Source organism: Penicillium paradoxum (assembly GCF_028828445.1).
Source record: "Penicillium paradoxum strain IBT 22861 chromosome Unknown utg000006l_segment0_segment0, whole genome shotgun sequence".
Taxonomy (NCBI): Eukaryota; Fungi; Ascomycota; class Eurotiomycetes; order Eurotiales; family Aspergillaceae; genus Penicillium; species Penicillium paradoxum.
Window position 1 is genome coordinate 244,966 of NW_026643184.1, and position 23,400 is coordinate 268,365.

General features: G+C 49.7%; 9 protein-coding genes across 9 annotated transcripts; 2 read left to right on the forward strand and 7 right to left on the reverse strand.

Annotated features, from left to right (window-relative positions):
• Window positions 1-299: 299 nt before the first annotated feature.
• N7457_006600 (uncharacterized protein) lies at window positions 300-2,034 on the forward strand (the record flags this gene model as incomplete). Its single annotated transcript, XM_057177644.1, has 4 exons — window positions 300-517; window positions 575-801; window positions 855-1,527; window positions 1,599-2,034. The coding sequence occupies 4 exons, from the start codon at window positions 300-302 to the stop codon at window positions 2,032-2,034; spliced, it is 1,554 nt and encodes a 517-aa protein (XP_057029388.1).
• An 803-nt stretch (window positions 2,035-2,837) lies between these two features.
• On the reverse strand, window positions 2,838-4,152 carry N7457_006601 (phosphotransferase family protein; the record flags this gene model as incomplete). Its single annotated transcript, XM_057177645.1, has 2 exons — window positions 2,838-4,013; window positions 4,045-4,152. The coding sequence occupies 2 exons, from the start codon at window positions 4,150-4,152 to the stop codon at window positions 2,838-2,840; spliced, it is 1,284 nt and encodes a 427-aa protein (XP_057029389.1).
• Window positions 4,153-4,583: 431 nt separating this feature from the next.
• N7457_006602 (uncharacterized protein) lies at window positions 4,584-6,095 on the reverse strand (the record flags this gene model as incomplete). The annotated part of the gene is made up of 2 exons (XM_057177646.1): window positions 4,584-6,007; window positions 6,062-6,095. 2 exons carry the CDS (start codon window positions 6,093-6,095, stop codon window positions 4,584-4,586), a joined length of 1,458 nt encoding a protein of 485 aa, XP_057029390.1.
• Window positions 6,096-7,287: 1,192 nt separating this feature from the next.
• Window positions 7,288-8,049, reverse strand: N7457_006603 (SDR family NAD(P)-dependent oxidoreductase; the record flags this gene model as incomplete). Its single annotated transcript, XM_057177647.1, has 1 exon — window positions 7,288-8,049. The coding sequence occupies one exon, from the start codon at window positions 8,047-8,049 to the stop codon at window positions 7,288-7,290; it is 762 nt and encodes a 253-aa protein (XP_057029391.1).
• Window positions 8,050-10,133: 2,084 nt separating this feature from the next.
• On the reverse strand, window positions 10,134-10,316 carry N7457_006604 (uncharacterized protein; the record flags this gene model as incomplete). Its single annotated transcript, XM_057177648.1, has 1 exon — window positions 10,134-10,316. The coding sequence occupies one exon, from the start codon at window positions 10,314-10,316 to the stop codon at window positions 10,134-10,136; it is 183 nt and encodes a 60-aa protein (XP_057029392.1).
• A 2,489-nt stretch (window positions 10,317-12,805) lies between these two features.
• N7457_006605 (FAR11/STRIP family protein) lies at window positions 12,806-16,204 on the reverse strand (the record flags this gene model as incomplete). The annotated part of the gene is made up of 6 exons (XM_057177649.1): window positions 12,806-13,631; window positions 13,685-13,814; window positions 13,868-14,013; window positions 14,070-14,185; window positions 14,242-16,053; window positions 16,082-16,204. 6 exons carry the CDS (start codon window positions 16,202-16,204, stop codon window positions 12,806-12,808), a joined length of 3,153 nt encoding a protein of 1,050 aa, XP_057029393.1.
• Window positions 16,205-16,559: 355 nt separating this feature from the next.
• N7457_006606 (phosphatase PAP2 family protein) lies at window positions 16,560-17,375 on the reverse strand (the record flags this gene model as incomplete). The annotated part of the gene is made up of 3 exons (XM_057177650.1): window positions 16,560-17,017; window positions 17,090-17,279; window positions 17,328-17,375. The coding sequence occupies 3 exons, from the start codon at window positions 17,373-17,375 to the stop codon at window positions 16,560-16,562; spliced, it is 696 nt and encodes a 231-aa protein (XP_057029394.1).
• Window positions 17,376-18,050: 675 nt separating this feature from the next.
• Window positions 18,051-20,045, forward strand: N7457_006607 (RBR-type E3 ubiquitin transferase; the record flags this gene model as incomplete). The annotated part of the gene is made up of 1 exon (XM_057177651.1): window positions 18,051-20,045. The coding sequence occupies one exon, from the start codon at window positions 18,051-18,053 to the stop codon at window positions 20,043-20,045; it is 1,995 nt and encodes a 664-aa protein (XP_057029395.1).
• Window positions 20,046-21,638: 1,593 nt separating this feature from the next.
• N7457_006608 (uncharacterized protein) lies at window positions 21,639-22,418 on the reverse strand (the record flags this gene model as incomplete). Its single annotated transcript, XM_057177652.1, has 1 exon — window positions 21,639-22,418. One exon carries the CDS (start codon window positions 22,416-22,418, stop codon window positions 21,639-21,641), a length of 780 nt encoding a protein of 259 aa, XP_057029396.1.
• Between the last annotated feature and the right edge of the window lie 982 nt (window positions 22,419-23,400).

The following is a 23,400-nucleotide window of genomic DNA, read 5'->3' on the forward strand; positions in this document are numbered from 1 at the left end:
GCGCAAAGAAAAATTACAAAGGCCTTAGATTAGAATCTTGGCCCCCTAGAGCTCTTCTGGCGAAATTTGAACCGGGGGATGCGTCTGTTGGGCGTTGTTAGCACTCCAGAGTGTTGTTTCTCCCAAATCACCTGCGTCGGCCGACACGCGCCGGAGAGTCTCCACCAGGCAGCCGCGGCACTTTCTTCTTCATCCCTCCCAGCACATCGTATCGACTAGGTGGCTTGAATAGCTATCAATAATTGGACTACATATTCGGAGCAGTAACAGGTGGTGATTGTTTCCCCGTGAGCCAAAGAATGGCGTCGCGACTGGGATCTCCTCTGGTCTGGACCCTTGCCTTGTCTCTGCTCTTAAGGTTCCCACTGTCGCGGGCCTCGCCGTTGAGCCAGTTTGCGCCGGTCGCCGTGGAAGAAGACACCGGTGCGCATGAAGGTGACTCGGAGCTATGGTTTGACTTGACTGCAGCAATTGTGCTGGTGGTGGTCGGCGGTGTTTTTGCTGGGTTGACCATTGCGTATGTTCAACATCATGTACGGAGTACCAAATAATTGATGACTGACTGTCCCTGCAGACTTATGGGCCAGGATGCAGTTCATCTGCAAGTTCTTGCAACCTCTGGCGAAGCACGCGAAAGGAAGCATGCTGGGACTGTCCTGCGCCTCTTGGGCAGGGGGAAGCATTGGGTTTTGGTCACTCTGTTGCTTGGCAATGTGGTCGTCAATGAGACCCTGCCAATTGTCCTCGACAAGACCCTTGGGGGTGGATGGCCTGCTATTCTGGGCAGTACAGTGTTGATCGGTGAGTTGCGACGCAGTAACAGTTTTGGACTTTATCGCTGATTCGAGAGATAGTGATCTTTGGCGAGGTTATTCCTCAGTCAGTTTGCGTCCGGTATGGTCTTTCCATCGGCGCTTATCTATCGCCTCTTGTCTTGTCTATGATGTTTCTCTTTGCACCCGTTGCTTGGCCCACCGCTAAGCTCCTGGACTGGCTTCTGGGGGCAAACCACGGTGTGTTCTACAAGAAGGCTGGGTTGAAGACCCTTGTCACTTTGCACAAGACATTAGGGACCCAACCGGCAGAGCGACTGATCGAGGATGAAGTCACTATCATCAGCGCTGTGCTAGATTTGAAGGATAAGCCTGTGGAACGGGTGATGACTCCGCTGAAGCACGTTCTCATTCTGCCCAGTGATACTGTCCTTGACGAAGATATGATGGACTTTATCCTGTCTGCTGGATTCTCTAGAATTCCTATTCACGCGCCAGATCACCCGTCCGATTTTGTTGGAATGCTACTGGTGAAGACACTGATTACCTACGATCCAGAGGATGCCAAACGTGTCGGCGACTTTGCTCTCGCGACTTTGCCTGAAACCCGACCGGAAACAAGCTGTCTTGATATTCTCAACTACTTCCAGGAGGGACATTCCCACATGGTTTTGGTCTCGGAAAATCCTACGGAGACATCAGGTGCTTTGGGTGTCCTGACTTTGGAAGATGTTATTGAAGAGTTGATTGGAGAGTATGTTCATGACCCCGACGGCCCATATAGGGGGAAAAGGAGTATTTGCTTACCATGCCACTTTGATATAGGGAAATTGTGGACGAATCCGATGTTTACATTGATGTCCACAAATCGATCAAGCGTCTGGCACCAGCGCCACACGTCTTCGAGGTCAAGAACAACCAATGGACCACGAAAGATGCAACGAAAGTCGTTCCCCAGAATCTCTCGGGACCGCCTCGGCTTCGACGCGTTTCGACTGCACCAATCGCAGGCAGTCGGTATGTAGATACTATTACTCCGGAACAGAAACGCCATCTCGATAATCTCGCACCTTCCAACTTGGCCACTAGTCCGAAGCAGACTCGATTCGCAAATGTGAAAATCAAGTCCGTCCCTGGTGGGACGAGAAAACCCAGCCATGGCGAGTCTAGCAGCGCCCAACCATCAAAGGACCAGGCCGAACGGAGGGCTTCCACTAAGGGATCAAGTGCTGCGAATGAGAGTACCCCCTTGCTGGATTAAGAGACACAGTCTGAAATGGGCAGCGCGGAGAGTTGAGTGCTAACTTCCGAGGCTCAACCCATACATTTGATTCTCTATTGTAGCTTTCCAAGACGAGTGTCTGGGGTTTTGGAATAGCCTTCTCATTCGTTATCCTCAAAATATTGCAGTCCACAGTGATATCTCACAAAATGTTATATCTAAGCTCACGAGTAGTAGCTCACCTACACAATGTGTCCGTATCAGGTGAACGATGGCCAATCGCGCTGTCGGCTTGGGGTTGTTCTACTAGCATTGACGACCAAGACCGGTAGATAAGCAGATGGTCCTCCATAGTTGCCAATCATTGATCCAATTTGATTGGAATTGGGTATCTTCCGAAGTATCTCCATATAGATAGCCTGATGCTGGAGGCGAGAATCTGACACGGAGCCTGAGAAGAATGGTTTCCGGTACTTCGACGACTTTGCCCATATTGGCAACGACTCCTTGCCACCAGGAGTGATCTCTCAAATACTCGACTACATTGTTCCTGCCAGAAGAAAGCAGCCTCAAATGAGTAGGCGCATCACGGGCGAGTGATCTTCTCGGTCAAAGATATGAAAGATCGTATCTAAATCTTCTAAAACGACCATTTCTGACCGTCCGTCACTCTTCCTTCTACAGAGCACCATGTCCTTTTCTATGCAGTAACTGCCTTCTGCGAGGAAGCGCTATCGCATCTACAAGAAATCTACCAGTTTGTTGTCTACATATAGTTATCTCTGGTTGGCTACCAACGGTAACTTCAGACTCCGAAAGCCTCCATCGCCGCCTCAGCCATGCTACGCCAGTTGGCAACTCGGTCTTGAGGCCTGCCCGCGGGGGCAAACCTCCACAATGGCACGAATATGATTCACTGCAGTCTGCATAGACTGCTGGAGAGCATTCAACTGCATCTCTTCAAGGACCTTCCCGACTCCCTTTTCCCGACACACCGATTCAAAGAGTTTTTCCATGCGGGCCTGCTCCTCTTTATCCTCGGGAGTCCATTTCATATTCCGCAGAAACGCACGCGGTGGATTCCAGCGCGGAGCGGGGACGACACCGTTGAACTCCCAGTCTAGAACAGCGGTAGTAGGACAGTCGGGATGGTCTGGATCGCACATGATATTTGCGAAATGGAGATCTTTATGTGCGAGGACATAGGCTACCTGATTGAGCTGATCGGCATTGTTGGGCTCCTGAATAGCTATCGCGAATGCGCGAATCCAAGGAACGAGATCTCTATGTGATTCAAGCGAGGGATGTCTCTCAATAGCATGAATATAGCGATCGAGACAGCCCACTGTGAAAGCCACGAAGTTTGGGAAACCTTGAGGTGGAATAGGGTTCAACAACTCGAGGGATTCAGATCCAGCCCAATACTTCTCGAGATCGGGCAATTTCCAGAAATCTTCGTCTATCGGGGGACCCTGGGTAATCTCTCCGTCGGTGAGGGTTAAACCGCCAACATATCCTTCTTTCCATGGATGTGCATGGAGCTCGACCAGGTAATCAGCCAGTTGGTGGACCAACTCGGTCCGGGCCTCCATTGACAGAGTATCGTAAATCTGATCAATGCTCTTCCCCGGGGCCTTTTCAAGGAGGGTGAATTCATGGCCGATGACATTCTGATCGTTGGAGTCATAGCGAACAATGGCGGGAATCGGAATGGTAGTGTTCTGTCGGATCCATGTCATAGCCCCGACCTCATTGCGAGTCTTGATGGTGGGTAGTTGACGGCCCGAGACGCGTAACACCAGGGTAACTGACCCGTCCGCGTTTGTGCGCACTGGAACTACAACGCTGTCCAATGTGGTTCCAATCGGGGTAATGGCAGCCGTGGGTGCGAAATGAACCAAGTAGATAGAATGAAACGCCGCCGTGACCTGGAGAGGTTCAACGGACGTCGAGCGGGGAGGTCCAGGGACACGATAAGCTGGCTGATGGTGTCGGAGCTCAGTGCTGGGGGAAGATAGCTGTCTGGGGGACCCATGGTTGAAAATATACAGTCACAGATTCTTGACGAGGGTTTTGAAAATGACAATCGGCCTGGAAGCGTAGACCTTGGCGAAGGCTGCCGCGGGTTCTTTGGATGGTGAGGCTGTAAGGTGACATCGTGGCGCTAGCAGCCCCTTGTAGGCCGAGGGATCTTAGTCAAAGCAGATAACTGGCCTTCATATGTTGCCCTCGGCCTTCCCTGTCAGCATTCGCTAGATAAGGACCTTGGTTTAGTATAATGCGGCATCAGACGCGGGCATGATTCTATAACGCCACACCTTACTCCCTATAGAAGCTGTACATATATCAAACGAATAGATCACATTGCCTCAGCAGTAGACACTAGATCAATTTTCAGAGCTCTAATTGCTTTCTCAGTTGATATATCGCAGATAGTCCTGTCCCATCACACATTGTTTAACGTTCAGCATAATTATTACTTCTATTAAAATATGTTCTCGAGCCACTATGTACTGGAGAAGCTCAAAGATATAAACACAACATCAAAAGAGTCGAATATACACAGGTGGAACGAGTGGCAACATCAATCAAATTTCCAGGGATTCAAAATCAGCTCGAATCGATGAACAAATCTGATTAACAAAAGCCAGCTCGTCTTCAACTGACACACCCAAGGCACCGGCTTGCCAACTCACAGTGCACACCAGGCTTCCACCCTTGACGCTAATGATGTTGAACGCAAGTGGAGCGCTGGGAGGATTGCCAGGTTGCGAGAACACCATCTTGGTAATCTTACACCTTTTCTCTGCGCCGTCATCCAAATTATCAAATGCAAGCAGATTGCTAAGTTCGTATGAGGAGTCTCTCTGCTGTCCGATTTTACTTAGTGTCCAATTTCGCATGTTTGGCACATATCTCAGAAGGCCAACAGCTTGATCTTGGAGTCGAGCGCCGCATGCAGCGAGTTCCTTGGTCATTGAGCTTGAAGCTGCCCACATCTCCTTGGAGAAGGCAGATTCAGTCGCATCAGGTATTCGTGCATGCATCTTGTAAATACCAGACACAAAGAGGCCCCATGTCAGACTAGGGGTTCCGATAGAAGCTCGCATGTCCACAGGAGTTCCGGAAACAAAGTTGGTTATATCAGGGTTGGGGATGGCCTTGCTCAGTGCGCGAACAATCATCTGGTGGAATGTTGCAGTGAGTTTGGTATCATGGCTTCTTGCAGCTTGCAGGGCCTTTTTGACTAGCGGAGCCTCAATCTCGAGGAGTCTTACTCTGCTCTGCAGGGCAGCTTGGGGATCGAAGAAAATCGGTGGCCCAACCCAGGTACCAGCATCTATGGTACTAGCAGATGCACGAATACCGAGCAATTTGCCGACAAACTTCGGCAAATAAGCCGCTATCAACGGCTCCAGAAGGTATTTCCAAGATATGGGAAGTCTATCAGGTGTATCGAAGGGTTCTCCGAGTGCTTGACTCGACGGGGTGACCAAGAAAGAGGCATCCGAGGCAGTGTCAGCGCTCTGTCGCCATGCTTCAAGGAACGTGTGATGGAATGCGACCCCAACCATACCATCCCCAAGAGTATGGGAGAATGAAAAAGCTATGAAGCACCGCGTTACGGTGCGATCATGAGACGACGCCAGAGGGAGTACCACTATTCGCCAAGGCGGTGTATCAGCAGGCCATGGCCGGTCGAGTATTGCTGGCAGGGCCTTTTGAATCGCTGCAGTCTCATCGCTAGCGGACTCATCTTCATGCAGTATAGCCACATGGTCATGGAGATCGATACTAGAAACTGCTTCGTATGCTGGCTTCTCGGTATGCTTCTCTTTGACGATCACACTCAAGTACGGATGATTCTCGATGCAATATTTCAAAGGCGCAATAAATGATTGAGCAGACGTGATATCTATATCTTTACCTGCGAGTTCATACACACCTCCTATTAGGAGCGCGTTGTAGAAGCCGACATCTTCGCGACTGATTGTACGGCGTTCATTGGGACCTGAGTTGCGGTTAACGTGGATATTCGAACCCCATAAAAGAACCTGCCACTAACTTGCAAGTCTCATGAACGTTGTAGGGGGCGACATCCTCGTCTAGTCGACCACGTGTGCTGGCGAAACATGAGGCTCACGCAGATCCCAGGCCGATCAGGGGAATATGTCGGGAGAACGATCTTCCGGGTGGATACGGGGGTCTATTCTTCAGACTTCAATTGTTCAACACTGCGTTCGATTGACAGTCGGGTACATCAACCTCAAATTTGGACTCAAATCCATACCACGAGGGGCAAAGACATCTGCTATGCAGGTGGAGAGTGGCATTTGTTGATCCTATGCCGCCTCTTGATTCTTGCCATTCCGAATCCGAGTCCATCCATGGACCCTGTGTACTGGCATAGCGACGAAATAAGGCTCGGCGATTGTCAGAATCTCAGGTCAACAGGTGTCCCAAGGTAATTTAGTCTTTTGAGTCAATATTAGCGGATGCAGTTTCAAGGATTGGCAAACAGAGAGGGGGCAGCTTCGAGAATTAAGACACGCCTGGACGGTGTATGCATGGTCAACTCCGGTGGCTCTGTAGTTGAGTGTGGCGAGAAGCACCTGTAGCTAGTCGGGCCAACCATCAGCATGCCAGTACGTTCAGTTTCATATGGATGGGCTTGGGGGTTTGAAAAAGATGGAAATATTCATCCAGGTACCTTTACTTATGTAGGTAGTTGAGACAAATCTCTAGGGGACTTAACCAGAGGGAAGCAGACTAGGGGCCGCGAAGACGGAAGCCAGAAATCTTCAAGGAAGCCGATTAGAAGCGTCGATCAAACTATAGAACCTTACAATGATGCCTGAGATGTGTCTTCACAATCTTGATTCCCTGAGGACCCCCAAAAAACGAGAAAACTACGAGAAAACTACGAGAAAACCGTCGCGACATAGACCCATCTTCACATGCTTCACCAGGAAGGAAGCCAATGAGAAGCCCCGAAGGTGGGAACTTCATCAGATATATAAGGTTAAGAAAGCCAATTAGAAGCCCCGGGGAGGACGAAAGCTCCTCAGAAGGAAGCTCACAGAGGCCGCGATTGAGACAAAAGAAAATATGAGTGACCGTTATTGAGACTCAACACTACAAAGCCACTATTTTGTATCAAAGACCTGACACGATCCTGGATCACTAGACCAGGTCCGAGTAAGACAAGGACGAGATGTAATTTGCAATGCTGCAACGGCATATGAATTTATTCAATCATTAACCCACAAAGGTTGTATATAAAAAGTTCCCCTACCAAGACGTCATACCTCCATCAACCCGAATATCTGCAGCAGTGATATAAGAGCTCTCATCCGAAGCCAAAAAGCTAGCCACAGCCGCAATCTCCTCAGGCTGACCACTGCGACCAAGCATGATCTTCGGCATTATGCCCGCTCTATATTCTGGATCTTCAAGCAAAGGCGCAGTTTGAAGAGTCTCGATAAGGCCCGGCGAGATCGTGTTGGCACGAATTCCATGAGTCCGCCCTTCCATCGCCAACTGCCGCGTCATGGCAATTACACCACCTTTGGCTGCGGTGTGAGCGAGACCAGGTACCGGACGGAGGCTGATCCAGCCGCTGGCAGAGCCGACGTTGATAATGGATGCACCGGACTCTTTCAAGTGTGGCCATGCGACTCGAGTGAGAAGGTAAACCAGATTCAATTCCTGGTCGATCGTCTTGTACCAGTCCTCATCTTTGATGTCGTCCATCCAGGACATGTAGACCATTGCCGCGTTGTTGTACAGGGCATCGATGCGTCCATGAGTTTTGATGGCGAGGTTGACCAACTGCTCACAGTTTTCACGTTTGGTGAGATCGCATGGGGACATGGATATCATTTCACCACCCTGATCTTGCACGGCTTTGACAGTGGCTGCTTCGTTGGCGGTGTTGATGTCGCATCCCACGATTTTGGCGCCTTCTTGGGCGAACTTGAGGGCTGCTGCTCGACCCATACTGCCACCCGTGCCTGTAATCAGACATACTTTGTTTAATAGGCGTCCGGACATGATTGTTTCAGGGTGGGTGAATATGAAAAGCAAGTAACAGATTTTCTGCGGCGGACAAAAAAGGGGAAAAGAGAGCACCGACTGATCATGGAACACCTAGAGCCATAACTATCACCTTTGATGCAGGTTGTGATGTTTGCTTTTTCGAAGACTCCAATCAAAAACAAAGCTCCTGATACGGATTACAGTGAAGATCGTTGTCCAACTGGAGTTCGCCGATGTCTCCACTTGAATCCAGGGCCACGCCAGTCCCAAGCGAGAGATTTATTAGACGCATATTGTGGCTGCATGATCGATGCAGGCCATCGGATTAATGTGCTGATCGGGTTCGCTCGTCGGACCTCGGGATTTGGAATGTTGACATGACTCGTAAGCGAGGTGATCAAAGGTGGGGTTCGTGATGCTTCTAACTTGGGATTCTCGAGCCGAAGAATGTCTGTCTTACCCTCTGGGTCTCAACTTCATATCGCCTTTCAAGTTTGTTCACTTATCCGGAGATCCAGGATCACTGCTGAACCTAGATCTACAGCAGAACGCTCAGCTCTCAAGCACTTTGCCGATTGTCCCGATTTGGCCGTATCCTCTGGGAAGCTAACCCCCTACAAATTGCATCTCCAACAGCACGCCAATTGGAGTCGCATATCTCAGTGGCCAAACGTGAGATTGCCCCCCGCATCAACTCATCACACCGCCACGAAGCCAGGGCCAAAAGAACCCACGGACACCACAACGGACTGGCTACGGAGTAATGTTGATGGCTTTGTTAAATCCGCCTTCTTGATTTGACCTGATAAGTGCAGGGTTATCTTTCATTGTTCTTGTTGACTCGGACTATCAATGTACGTACTCCGTACATTCCATATACCTAGATACTAGCCCAATGACTCCCTACAATGAATGCTTTGCTCTAAGCGCCGGTTCTCGGGTAGCCCCCTACCGTAGTTCACACGAGCCGATCCAATCACCCTAGGACATCACACAGTGTCATTCGGAGAACATAAACGAACCATGCGAGGAACCACTACCCCAAGTACGGGTTTAGATCAAGTCGAAAGTTCGAGGAATATGCAATCGCGTGCTGTCACGACCTGTGCCATCTAGATAAAACTGGTTGAGAGTTGCCTCCATAATGACGGTATCGCCCGCTCCTTCTGGTACTTTCTTTTGTATACCGCGTCAGGTTCAACGAAGGAATCTTTCGCCGGCGGGAAGTGCAGCGTAATTGAGTGTAATTGGGTTGGCTACTAGGCGTAGCGGTGTATTCACTCTCATATCGAACATCTCGTCCATTCAAAGACATATGTCGGAGGTGTGAGGCTGTATGCAAGAATCCCACTTAATATACATCCCCTGAGTCTGACTTCATCTCGAAGAGAAGAGGTATCCATTATAAATGTAATACCAAAACAGCGACAGGGGAACATGTGGTATCAATGACCTTGGATTGCAGCGGAAGGGGCGCGCTTGAATAACCCGTGGACCCTACTCTCATATAGGTATGTCGCTTTTGTACTAGTACATCTGTATGCTTCGATGCTAGCGAGGTTGGGGGATCTGAGAGCCGTAAGAGACTTCCTGATACTGGGGTATAAAACAAATGGCATCAGGCTCGCTTGACCAGTGTTGACCGAATGGACTGGGCCCTGTGGATTGGTGGGACATTTGCAGGGAGCAGAGCAGTGGAGAGGGGTCCAGAATGTAATGTGGGATGTGTGTCTGCTAAGTGCTTCTGGTCGATATGAAGGAGGATGGGCTGACCTGTAGGTGAGGGAATGAGATGTCGACATGAATCGTCATTGACAAAATGCGTAAGACCCTCCTATTCTCACATCCACATCAGTGAGACAGCCTACCTAGGATGTAGGTAGCTATGTAGGGTATGTTCTACGCCACTCACCGCCCTCTCCCAATGGCACATGAGACGAAAGGGAAGGAGCGAAGAAGCCCAAGCCCGTGACTGGCCCGGAGCACGTGAGCCCTGGTATAAAGCGGGTCCGATCCCCGCAGATCCACTTGGTTTCTTTTTTTCCCCGGGGAAAGGGGGGGGACAACCTTACGGGGATCTGTTCCCAGGCTGAAAGGCCTCATTCTTTGGACCTCGTAGCTTGGAGGTACCATTTGGCACCAACAAGCTGCACTGTGTCATCGGGCTTACACTGCACCCGAAGGACGCGACCTTCATTTTCATCACTGGTTCGGCTTGCCCGGGCTCTTGGAGAAGATGTCTGGTAGTTATCTGTGTACGCGTAGTTGTATTCGTATCCCATCTTCTGTATAGACGTCTCATGCCCCTCCGGAGACACCATGACCACATGTTAGGTATTGAGTCGTCCTATCCGACCCAGATATGAAGTTTGACATCGAGTACTATTGCAAGCCCGTAGACAGCACCTAGGTAGACACCATGCACGCGAACCTTTTACCGCGATAGAAGCTACGTATACGGCCAACGGCGCTGATCCTTCGCAGCAGACACGTACCCCAGATACCCTGGAGTCGAATGAGATCCGGAACGCCAGTAACCCTCAATAATCCCTCCTTTTAGCAACCAAGCTTCAGACAGTTCTCTAGCGGGAGACGATACGCATGAGAGATAGACACCAGGCACGACAAACGTTCAGAGAATGCTGCAGCGACGAGGTAACGGTGCTCAATGGAGGGGACACAATGTTGGTCCGGTTCGATATGAGATCTCGGCGAGCCTTGCGTGTGGCTGCACTCTTTGGAGCTGGACAGTCACCTATATCGACCTGGAAGAGCGAAGACACTACGTCGGTGAGATTGCAGACCGAAAGCCTGAAGGGCTCCGTTGATCGCCACGCATAATCTCCCGCCATAGCAATGACTGACACATTTGAATCATAGGAAAGCACTTACACCATGGAAAGATAGGTCCCAGCTCACAACCGAGAATCACTTGTCCAAGAGTCACTGTTAATACATATTCGTCGATGCGACACACTCGAAATATCGATATACTCCCGGGGCCGACTCTCCTCACGACGGGTGGAAGGGAAGACAATACGCTTGATGCGCTTCAGCCTCAGATATCTCCTCTCAATCTCCCCCGGAACATATCAGAGACCTGAGTATCCACAGCCTGTCTATTGGAGTTTCAAGCTGCCCCCATATGCCTAGTCGTCTGACGGTTCACATAAAGCGGAGCTCATGGGACAACTGATCAACTGGTTGTAGACTTACAAGTCACTTGCTTGGAGGTTCTATTCTGCAGAGACGGGACTGGGCATAAGTTTGCTTGGTATGTAGCCGGATCTACTACCCGAGGGCTAGTTCTGTCTTCAAAGTTATAGAGGTATATATACTATCTGCCACCGTTGGGACAGCTTTTATTGTGAGAATGGAATGTATAGAAAGTTAGTCCACGACTGAAAGTCGTTCGTATGCCTACGAAGGCTGTGATAGACACCTGCAGTCCTGCAATCCATCTCCGAAGAATAGCAGTATTTTGCACATCAAAAATATTGTATCTACCGGGTACATGTAGTTAAGGTAAGTCCAGGACATTAGGACTTGTACATTGGTCTTATCTGTTTTCCTAAAGCGTATTGGCCATGTCCACAAACAGATCTTGCAAACGACAAACTCCACGGTTTCCTTTGAAAATCACAGCAAAGCAAAATAGGCAGGTTGCCACGTGAGAGTCAGACTTGGTGTTTCTGTCGTAGGCAGTTGCATCTCCCGCTATCCTTCTTCTATCTCCTATCCCATTCCTCGTGTCAGCGTCTTTTGCCTTCACATTTTGCTCAAAATCTTCAACATGAAGCCTCCTAAATCGGCTCCCTTGGAATCCCAAATATCACCTCCGTCACCCGAGCTTTCAGGGGCCATCTCCGTGAAATGTCACCGACACCACCCTTTCCAAATGCTGGAGCAGAACCTACAGGATACCAACGATTTTCTCCAAAGGAGCCGGCGAGCTTGATGATTATGAAATCGAGGGATCGCAAATTACACACAAAGGTAGGTAGAAGGAGCAGCCTCAAAGATGAGGGCGGAAACAACCTTGTTGTTGTGGAGGCAGAATGTCATCTTCCCCAAAGATGGTGACGCACATGCCGCATACGCTGGAGTATGGGTAAATCTTCATATAACATGTGACATATTATCATATGGACAACTTCAACTGACCTTCCTATCCCAGCCATCATTTCTCAGGAATGCAAAGCCTCTGGGAAGCGGAACCTGGTCGCCAAAGGGATGGCTGATGCAACTGAATTCGGGATTGATCTACATGATCAAAACAGAGCGGTACCTATATGCTGTATGACTGCCAAATCGGGTTGAGGGTCAAATGTCTAATCTATGAGTAGGGTCAATTGCATCCATTGAGCGAGGCTGAGAATTACAGTAGGGGCCCAGGGTTGACAGCTTCGCCACTTGCTCTATTGCACCAGGCTTCAAGACTGGCCTACGTGGTAGCTGGGCACCTGAGTACATTTATCTGGCAGGTAGCTGGTCCGTTGCTAGTGACATGACTGGCGTCCGCTTAGATAGGCGCAGCAGTATCTAGATCAATACATCACCTCACGCCTTTCTTATCAGCAAGATACTTTGCCGTCTATACCATCGGGTATATCTAATATGATATGAGATCCTGTACCGTGATATATCCATGTGCTATACCTATATCATAAACCTACAGTCTGTGTTAAAACAAAACAAAATATCATCAAATTCACTACAGCGGGTATCGAATGCAGTTTCATTGATCTCATAGCAAAGCCAAACAGCTACTTCACGGCCACCCCTCCATAGGAAGAGGCACACCTTCCCACTCATTACCTTGCGCCATAGAACCGCTTACCTCTTCCTCACAAGGTCCAGTCAGAATCTCATCTGCAACACCCCAGCCCATAGCCTCAAGCTCTCTAACAAAGAAATCACGTTCCTCTTCCATCAGCGACGCACCCTCTTCACCGCCCATGACATCCTTGTATTGGCGCAGATGCCACCAATGCGTGAGACCACGAAGAGCCTGTTCCAGCGGTAAAGCCTCTTCGACCTCGGCATCGACGTCGGAGCCAGCGAGCCAGTCGTCGCGCAGCTCGGGGCGACAGTAGAGGTAGATAGCGGTGATAACGCGCATATTACTCTGGCGCCATTTGCGGCCGCAGTAGGGGACTTGGGATTTGAAGAGTTTGAGGGTGTAGAAGCGGAGATTGGGGTCGGGGATTTTGAGCCCCTTGCGGAGGATGTTGCTTGATTTGTATTGGACGAGGAGAAGACAGCGGTGGGCTTTATCGCGGGTGATCTTTTGCATGATGTGGAGGTAGTTGATGGCGGAGAAAAAGTTGCGGAAGGAGAAGACTTTGATTGGCTCTTTGGGGAGAGGCGCCGTTGGGTATCCCAGTTCGTCGACTTCGGGGCGGGCTGGGCCGTGGAGCAGATCGGCTAGGGATTCTTCTTCGGATAGCCCTGGCATGCTGCCATTGGCTGTTGGGTCGGAGCGATGCCGGGTGATTGGAGGTGGCATGGCTTCGTCTTCACTCTCGGTATCGCCTTCTGAGTAGTTCTCGGTTTCCAGAGGGTGGTCTGTGTTGCTTTGACAGAAGTGGAAGAAGCTGGTTGGGATCAGCGAGTGAAGAAGTTGGATGAATGGAATTTTGGGACTTACGATAAATCATCCCGGTCATTTTTATGTGCAACAGCCTGGTCGACGTCTTGGTGTGCGAACATCTTGAGAATCAAGGGAATGTAGTTGGAGTCAAGTAGAAGCTGCGTCATATATTCGAATTTCAAGATGTCTAGAGGAGTTAGTCGGGCGATTTTGAATGGAACTTTTGAAGTGGGAACTTACGAGACCGCTTGAACCACTTCAAAAGAAGCAGCAGAGTTCCAGACACAGCTTTTCCAGTAATCTCTCGGAGTCGAATGTTGTCAAGCTCATCGATAGATGCATCAGAAAAGAGATCCGGAGAGGAGCCATTCATGGAATGGCCATTACTGATGCTCGTGTTAGAGCTTGTTTTTATGGTCATTTGAAGTGTGTGTGGACTTACCTGATGCCCTGAGATGTAGACTGGCTACCTGCTTGGTTGACCACCGCGCTAACATTTGTCAAGATGATCTTCAGGAACACAATCGTGATGGACTGAAGATTAGACAAGGTTTGGGACTGAAGGAAAGTAAGCAAATTGCTAAGAATTGAGGACACGGAAGTTTTGCACTCACATAGAATGAGTCAACCGCATCCAGACGTCGTTGGACATCAGGATCATCTGTCTCTTTCACCACTGGCTTGGGTTTAGGTTCAGGCTTCTGCTCATCGCCTGATAAATCCAAGTATTCAAAATCATCAGGTAGGTCATCTGAGACATTGTCGGGGAAGTGAGCAGCATCCTCCGAGTTCCAGCCGCGATCATACTTCATAAAGTTTTCACGTTCCTGCCAGAGCTGTCGCATCGCACGCGTCATCTTAACATGAGTAGAGAAGAGCTTTCCAGCTTCAATGATAGATGCAGGGACGTCACTGCCCTCCCATCGCTTGCCAACCAGAGTGTCCTGGCGTTCAGTTGTACCCTTCCCACCAATGCGGTTGCTGGAATCATCGAGGGGTGGATACATGAACGGGAAGTTTTGATTGGTCTGGTAGTTTTGCTTCTTCCCAGCTTTGCCTCCTGGACCAGCAGGCGATGGTGGCGGAGATGGGGCCGGGGTGGCGATGTGAACGGCTTGCTGAAGGATGGAGCCATTACCTCCAGAGACTGATGGGCCGACACCACAAAAGATACCACTGGATGAGTTCATCCGGGCTGCGTTGTGCGGCAGAGGGGGTAGTATAGAATTATTCTCCAATTCCAGTGGAACGACCAGTGGCGGAGGGTTGTAAGCTGGATATTTGGAGGTGATTTCCTGGCGGAAGATGTGATAGTCCAGGGGAGAAGCATGTAAAAATGGGGTTCTACGCTTAGAATTATCCTTCTCGGACGAAACAGCGGGCTCTAATACTTCCTTTGCACGCTTCAAATCATCAGTCCCGCCAAAGACAAGAAGCAGCGACTTCCAGAGCAACAAAAGGATCCTGGTCAGCGGAATATTGGCAGATTCATCCCAGCGTAGCCGGGCGATGATTTCAACGATAGAAACCAACAGGTTTGGATTTGAATCGGTCAATGTATCGCGGATTGAGCTGCACTGAGCGTCGCGTGCCTGTTGTCTGCGGCCGACTTCCACGGCAAAGTATAAGCTTGTAAGCACCAAGTTGGCCTCACGCTCCGGTGCAGCGATATCGCCCGGGTTAAGCCGCTCGTAGTCAATGCCATTGGAGTCCGATCCCAGTGATGAGCGGGACTTATCAAAGAGACGGCACATGTACTCCACCAAAGCGGTCACACCTGAGCATTCCTGGAGGAGGGAAACATTCTTCTCGATACACTCAATTTGCAATGATTTCAGCAATGGCGTTTCGGCAATTGATTCGGGATCTCTGTCTGAAGGATAGTCGGGTGCCACTCTCCCACCACTGACACCCCATACGCCAGTGATGATATAGCAAATGGTCTCAAGGGCTTCCAATCGTGCTGTGACTTCAGAGAGTTGCAGGCCCTCTATCATAAGAGAGATAAATGAGCGACGTAGATCTTGGGATGCGTCAAGCCAAGACAATTCAGATGTGTCTAGCTGGTGTTGCTGTAAGAAGGCAGGCCATTTCTGGTTAAAAGTCGTTTTTGTGCCCATCAACATGACACGATCGAAATCATTATACTGGAACCATTCTTCGAGCTCATCAGGAAAAGGCTGAGCGTCGGCATATTCAAAAGCATAGGCTGGTTGCTCGATCTTGGGCATTTCACCCACCAGCTTCCGCAGGTCCGATAAGCTCAGAGAGTTCGCACCCCGCTCCGTGTTTTCCTGCACGGGCGCCGGCGGCGGCGGCTGCAGAGGAGGAGGCGGAGCAGAGCCTTCACGGCGGAGTTCTGGTCGCTTCATAGACTTGTCCGGGGCAGAAGGCATCATCTCAGGGGCGGATGCGGCCTGAGACGCCTGTTCCTGGCGGAGCCCCCTCAGCCACCTCCTCCATGAGTTGGTCGTCTGAAACTGGCGAGATATCGGTCCCTGTTTGGTCGACCTCATCGGCCTTGACAATATGATGCTCCTGCATCGCGGCTTCGGGTGGATCCGGAGGCATGTCCATCATTGGAGACTTGTTCGGATTCTGTGTTCCTGGCAGAAAGTCGGTGGATCACCAGGGTATCAACACTCCAGACATCAGGCAAACCCGCGGCCAAGGAGTGTAGGAATCAGATTAAGCTTATGCAAAAGGACCACACATATTTAAGCCTTTGCAGTGCACGAGAGGGTCAGCGACTGCGGTGTCGATGCGGGAGGCCACCCTGCACGTGACCGGTCTACAAAGTGTGCCGTTCATTTTGGAGAGTTACGATAGATCAGAAATCAGAAATAGGATGCAAAATTGATTTCAAGGAAACAAAAGGCTGGATGCACGCTCGCTATTATTGCAAGTTATGACGATAAACAAAGGGGAACGTTTACTCCGACTTCTTTGCTTTACTAAGACCGCGACGCTTCAATCTCTGAGACTCCCATCGTTGCCAGCCGGCCTCGGCCAGGTCCTCACTTACTACGAGATCACGGACTCTAACCAAGCGGGACACAGTGGTCTCCATGGCCCATTCAACCCATCCAGTGCTTCGCAGCAGGCTGGTAATCATGAACCAGCCACACGCGCAAACGAACCCAGCCGCACAGCCGGCGAGGACCTGTCTCGGGGTGTGGTAGTTGAGGTAGACTCGACTGGCAGCGACAGCGGCGGCTCCAATGCAAAGGGCCAGCATGACTAGGACTCGAAGGAGGACGGCGACATTGGGATAGGAGCTGGCAGAGGCTTGGCTGTGACGGAAGAGCAGAAAGAAGGTGAGATAGACGGAGAAGAAGGTCATGTATTGGGCGTGTGAAGAGGGCATGCCATATCCTTTGCCAAACATTTCTGTGGATTCCACGTGTCAGTTCATGCAATGCTCGCCTCACGCTACCCCCGACGGAAGTATCGAGCACTCACCTCTCGGTCGCTCTTCCTTGATGATGCGCTTCAGGACAAAGTTCAATGCTTCACAGCCCATCTGTCCTACAAACATCATGATCACTTCCACCTCTCTTGTCGACCAGATCAAGGTCGCATACGAGACGCATAGTGCCTGTGGAATCAGGGCCAGCCATGCCGAAGCAAACGACAGTTGGTCCTCGGGATTCTGGAAACGTCAGCAGAGAAATTGGCAAGAATATAAGTATCGACTTACATAGTGGACATGAGTCAGAGACAACGACGCCAGCGGGGTGTCTCCCATGATTGCGCCCCCAAAAAAAAGATGAGAAGAGTCAAAAACAGAGAAGGGCCGGTTTCAGGGACAAGGGCCAAGACACAACGTCCGTGCTCTCCGATAAGCAGATTGGCAGTTGGGCAGCGGGGAGACCAACACACTTCTTTTTTTTTCCCGCCTTTGGTTTTAGGCGCTGGAGGGGATTGCCTGTCTTCTTTTTTGGATTTGATCTGGATTTCTCTTTTCTCTTCTCTCTCTTTCCTATCCTACCTCCTTGTAACCCTTCGCTTCCGAACCATGACGCAGTTGTTCTCTCTTCTCACCCCCGATTCCTTATTGCATCATCTGTTAGACCCCTCCCGACTCTCTGCCGAACATTGGCCTGTCGAAGGAATACTCGGCATACCTTGATCTGCTTTTGGTTGGTCTGGATCTTACCAGGGTCTCAGTTTCCATGCTGATTCGAATTTATTCTGCAGGACCCCTCGTTCGTGCCCGATCGTCCTCAGTGACAGTTCACTCGGGATTGGTCACTTATCATTACCAATACCTCGCCTTTTTTTTGACTTGAGCCATGAGCCGGTAGCGCCCGAGTTTTTATAGGAGACACTACTGTCTCCAGATCGCCACTCCCAACAGCCTTAGCGGATTTCATCCTTTTGCCCTGAGAAATCTTTGCATCACACCAGGTCTTTTCCCGTCATGACCGAACTCGAGGCCGAAGACGACCGCTCGGTCGAGGTTTCCTCGATTGTCGCCATCTTCCCCGAAATTCAAATCGATCCTTCCTCGCCGTTCACTTTCGTCTTGGATCTTCCTGTCACTCCTTCCGTCCCGACTGCGATATGTTTCCAACCACCGCGCGAGGCCCCTCTCGCTGGCACCATCACCCCACCGACCTCCCTAGACGAGTTCAAGGGAGAGCTCGATCAGCCGCCAATTAAGGACATCCATGTTCTCTCGCATCTGCCTCCGCTCAATCTCGAAATTGAATTGCCACAAGGCTATCCGACCGAAAAACCGCCTATCGTTCATCTGAGCACTATTCCCGCATGGTTACCGCCCTCCGTCATCGACCAATTGACCAACGATTGCCACCGGCTCTGGGAAGAATGTGGAAATGATCTCGTTATCTTCACCTACATCGTTCATCTCCAGCAGCTGGCGGAATCGACTTTCAACATCCAGGATGTCTCTGGGGAGGTGTCCTTATCACGAGATCTCAAGGTTGGACTACTGGACTACAACAAGAAAGCCGAGCAGGAAAAGTTCGCACAGGGGACTTTTGAATGTGGTGTGTGCCTTGAGCCGAAAAAGGGTAGCGTTTGCTATCGATTGCTTCGCTGCTCTCACGTGTTCTGTATCCAATGCTTGCAGGATTTCTACAACTGCTGCATCACCGAGGGTAATGTTGACGCTGTGAAGTGCATGGCTCCGGATTGCGACTACAATAAGAGACCTGCAGCTGCACCGGGCGGTAGCGAGACCCCGCCTCGCAAAAGGCGCGACCGTACCCTTGGACCCAGTGAGCTCCTTCAGATCCCTCTAGCCACTGAAACGGTCCAGCGATATGTTTATCTCAAGCGGAAGAAGAAGATTGAATCCGACAAAACTACGGTCTACTGTCCCCGACAATGGTGTCAGGGAGCGGCGCGATCTAAGCGCCACCCCAAACCAGAGGATCCGATGTCGGATGATTTGAATAGCTCTGACGAGGAAGATGCGTCCGAGGCTCGCAACGAAAATGATACTGAGGAGCTTCCTCCCATGGCCGAGCGGGTGGCTATTTGCGAAGACTGCAACTATGCCTTTTGCTCTGTCTGCAGGAAAGGATGGCATGGTGAATTGGTTCGTTGCTTTCCACGTCGCCGTGATGGTGAGCCAACAGAGGAGGAAAAGGCCACCGAAGAGTATTTGCGGCTATATACGACTGCTTGCCCTACTTGCAACGTGCCCTGCCAGAAGCAAATGGGATGCAACCACATGCGTTGCTTCCAGTGCGATACGCACTTCTGCTACCTTTGCTCTGCTTGGCTATGCCCAGATAATCCGTACATGCATTTCAACGACCCCAATGGCAAATGTTACAACCGTCTTTGGGATCTAGAAGGTGGTGATGGCATCAATCCAGACGGTGCCGAAGCACTTCACCGTATCCCAGAGGCACTCTTGCATTTTGATGATGACCCTCCAGTGGTGGCTATTCACGAAGAAACCGATGACAGCGATGACGACCACCCTGCATTTGAATTTGATAACGATGATGACGACCTCCACCACCGACACCCTCCTCCTCCTGCCCCTGTGCCGCCCCAGGTCAACCGCGGTGGCGGCAGAGCTGGTCAGCGTGATCATGCTGCGGCTCGTGCTGCGGCGGCAGAGCGCCAAGCTCAGGCTCGTGCTATGGCCGAGGTACGGAACCGGGATGTGAGACGACAGGCGAGACCCCCAATTCGATGGGCAGATATTCCTCCTCGCCCTCTCCCTCCACAGGCAGGCGATCCGAGACGTCCTGTCCGATGGATTGATGTTCCACCGGAGCCATTGGGAGATGAAGATGGTCCTATTCGATGGGAGGCGATCGCAATACGACCAGATAGAGCACAGGCACACCCTGGTCTTCAACGATTTCTGGATCTAGTACAAAATGACCGCGAAGATGAATGGGACAGTGATGAAATGGAGGACGATTTCTAGATCGAGATTATCCACGTCTCGGACTAGATACGCCACGATACATATATTGGGTTTCACACGTCATTCCAAAAAGCGTCTTAATGATATTGATGCATGCAACGAATTCATGGTTTCTGATTTGTCTTGATTCTGTTCCACTTTTAGTTATACAATTCCCCCCTCTTGGTCTTTTCAATTTTATCTATCTACTTCCTCTTTCTGGGCTCTTTTTCTTTTCTCTTTGATCATGTCCGCTTTTCTTTTTCTATTTATTCTCACGGTCTTTCTCATTTGGTCAGAGGTTCCAAGGTTGATATATATTTATACCCGGGGATATTCTCGCCCTTAATCTATCATCTTGTGCATACATATATATAAGGAATATGTATACATGCGTCTTCTATCAGATTGAATTTCATCTAACAAACTCTTATAGTATTGACTGGCCTAGACGTTAACATCGCAGTGGACACGCAGATACCGACCACGGCAATCGTTCGCAATAGATCCTTGAGCTGTTGCACTAGACCAGCCCAGGTAGGATGAGCAGTAATCACTTAGCTGTGGCATACTTGGTGACAGCGTATTGTGTAGTGATCGGGTCTAAGGCTTCACAGCGCAGAAAACTTCCATACCTAATTTATTAGTAGTGACTCATCGCGGCCGGTATAGAGCTCGTAGGGGGTGGAAGGTGTTGATTTAAGCAATTCCTTTGCATTCATCATTGGCTAGGAGGAACTATTACTTCATGATCAGATCACCTAGAGGAAGAGACAGTCTTCCAAGGACATCTATTGGAAACTATGTATCGTAAAGTGAGAGCCTATATACAGTCTATTATATCAAGATGGTAGCTAAAAGTGGTCGAGTTGATATCGTGTAAGCTCAGCCCGGCTTTACTATAGGCAATCATACGTATGCAATGTGCCTCGTATAAAGCTATTTATTCCAATATAAATCTGGCAACTTCAGCCCAGCAGGAACATCATCGGCTTCCTTATCCTCAGACTTCTCACCTCTCACCTCTCACCTCTCACCTCAATCTCACTCTTCCATCACCTATCTACAATCATCGAGGATGATCACCTAGGTAATTTGCCACTCTCCTACCAAGCATCCTTTGTGGACTCATCTGACTTGATGTTAGACTGCGACTAGGGAACCGATACCTTTTATTCAATGCATTTTGACTACCACTGTCAATCAAAAAGAGTACATTGCTCATACACTGCTGCATCACTATCCGGGCATTTGCTTATGCCTGACAGAAACGATGACCGCCGCGATTGAGGACCAGGTCATTCCTCTACCAAGACGTTCAGGTCCACGCCAAATATGGCTGGACCACCGGCTTCCCAGGGATCAATCTCAGAACGAGGAGGAGACTCAAGGGTCACTATCCATGACCACACGGCCTGTCCTCACTGCCCGATCACTACTTTGAGTACCCACACTGATCCCTACACCATTCATTCAGCATGCCAATCTTCGAGCTCAGTGTATCTGGCCACTCCTGATTTCCTGTGTTCCGCATATCCCAGTTTCATATACGAAAAGTACATCCTCAATTTTCCTATCCATGGACAAGAGATCTCTATGGTGTAGCCCCATCTCCTACCACATCGAAGACCCTTCCTTATACCGTACCATCTGCAACTCAACCATGCTCAGCCCCAACTCACGATAACCCTCACAAATCTCTTCCCAGGCAATTTCATTCGGACTCTTAATCCAATCTGGATCACCCGGCTCTTCATAATCCATACACGTGCCCCCCGAACTTGCCACCAACACAAGATCAAACCCAGCACTCATAACCCTCCAATCGGCATTTATCTCTCTGATATCAAGATACGGAATCCGCTCATGAATTTCAAGCGGCGTGTTAAGCGGTACAGATCCACCCAGGCAAATCTTAATTGACTCGCCATTCCATCTATACAGTCCCAGACCAACAAGCCATTCAAAGAATGTCCCCATTCGAAGTCCCTCTTCCTGCCTTGTTGTTCGGTCTTGATGCCAAGAGAGACCATAATGTCCCACAAACGAGGCAAATTCCCCAATGGTATATATTGGTGGATGTTGCGTCAACATACGACGCCAGCTCGCCTCAGGTCGGAGGTATATCTCTCTTATCGTTGAATTTCTCATAAGATCAAAACGCCCGAGTTCAATTTCCTCCATTCTGTCGCCTGCGAGCTCTCGCAGGTCTTCCGTGGGGAAGATAGAGGGAAATGATTTTGCCAGCAGGGGGTTGTACACTCGAGACTCGTCTTTCCTATTATTTCTGGCTGGTAACAAGAACAATGCTTCTTGCAGCGAGCACGATGTACGAATCATATCCGCCCATGCATGGCATACACGCTGGGCGGCGATGAGAGTGCGCATGTCCATTTGGTGTAAGATTGATATCACAATATCAGGTATTGCAAGGGCCCTAGTCTGGACCAAGCGTTGGGTCTGCATCTCTGTAGTAGATTATTGATGGTTCTAGTGAATCCTGCCTGTAGAGAGTATGCACTGGCCGTTGTCGATGAGCGTAGCGGGTTGAGCCTCATGGTCTCTGTTAGAAGATGGCCCCCACTTCAGAACGGGCGCTTTGGGCATCTCGCAAGAAAGATAATCCCTCTTTGATAAGTCTGCTAGCCGTATAGAGGTAGTCTTTCCGGAGATTCCGTGTCTTTAGTTGCTATTTGCCAGTTGACTGTTGGGGTAGGTGCGGGATTAAAATTGGAAGGTGGATCGTTTGGGAGTATGGGAAATATGTATATCGATATTTGGTGAATTGATTAAGTTGGCTTTATGCTCTACACCCACATGATATCGTGGCCCCAACAACTAGCTAATGTAGTGTTTGAGAATATTTAATCCCGTTAATCTTGATATAGGAGTATAGTCTTGTCTATCTTACTCGCTGACAAGAGTCCTCCATGATTTGATTGGCCGACATTCAGGTTGCATAAGAACTAAAATCGGATTTCTGCTTTTACATGCCTCTATGCGAAAGTGTCCTTATGTTGAGGCATGACGGGTTTCCTATTAACAGGCAACGTGGATAACGTTGATGGTCTTTCTTGTCGTTCCGCCTGCCAAGTTGTGGATGTAGTTTGCACATCCTCTATGCATCGATGTGGCTCATATCGTCTCCGATAAATCGGTATTCTTTTTCTCCAATTTTCTTCGTGTTTCTGCTGGTCAAAATGCAAGCTTTGGGGAAGAAAACCTTGTTTCGTGAAACCAAACTTTGGATTTAAGCTTATTTTCTACGAACCAATCATCTTCAGTATGGTTAGAGCCTCAAATCCACACTGTACAACCACCCTACCTTCTTCCCTCATCATTTTCTACATAGATTTATTCAAGGATTTGATTGAAT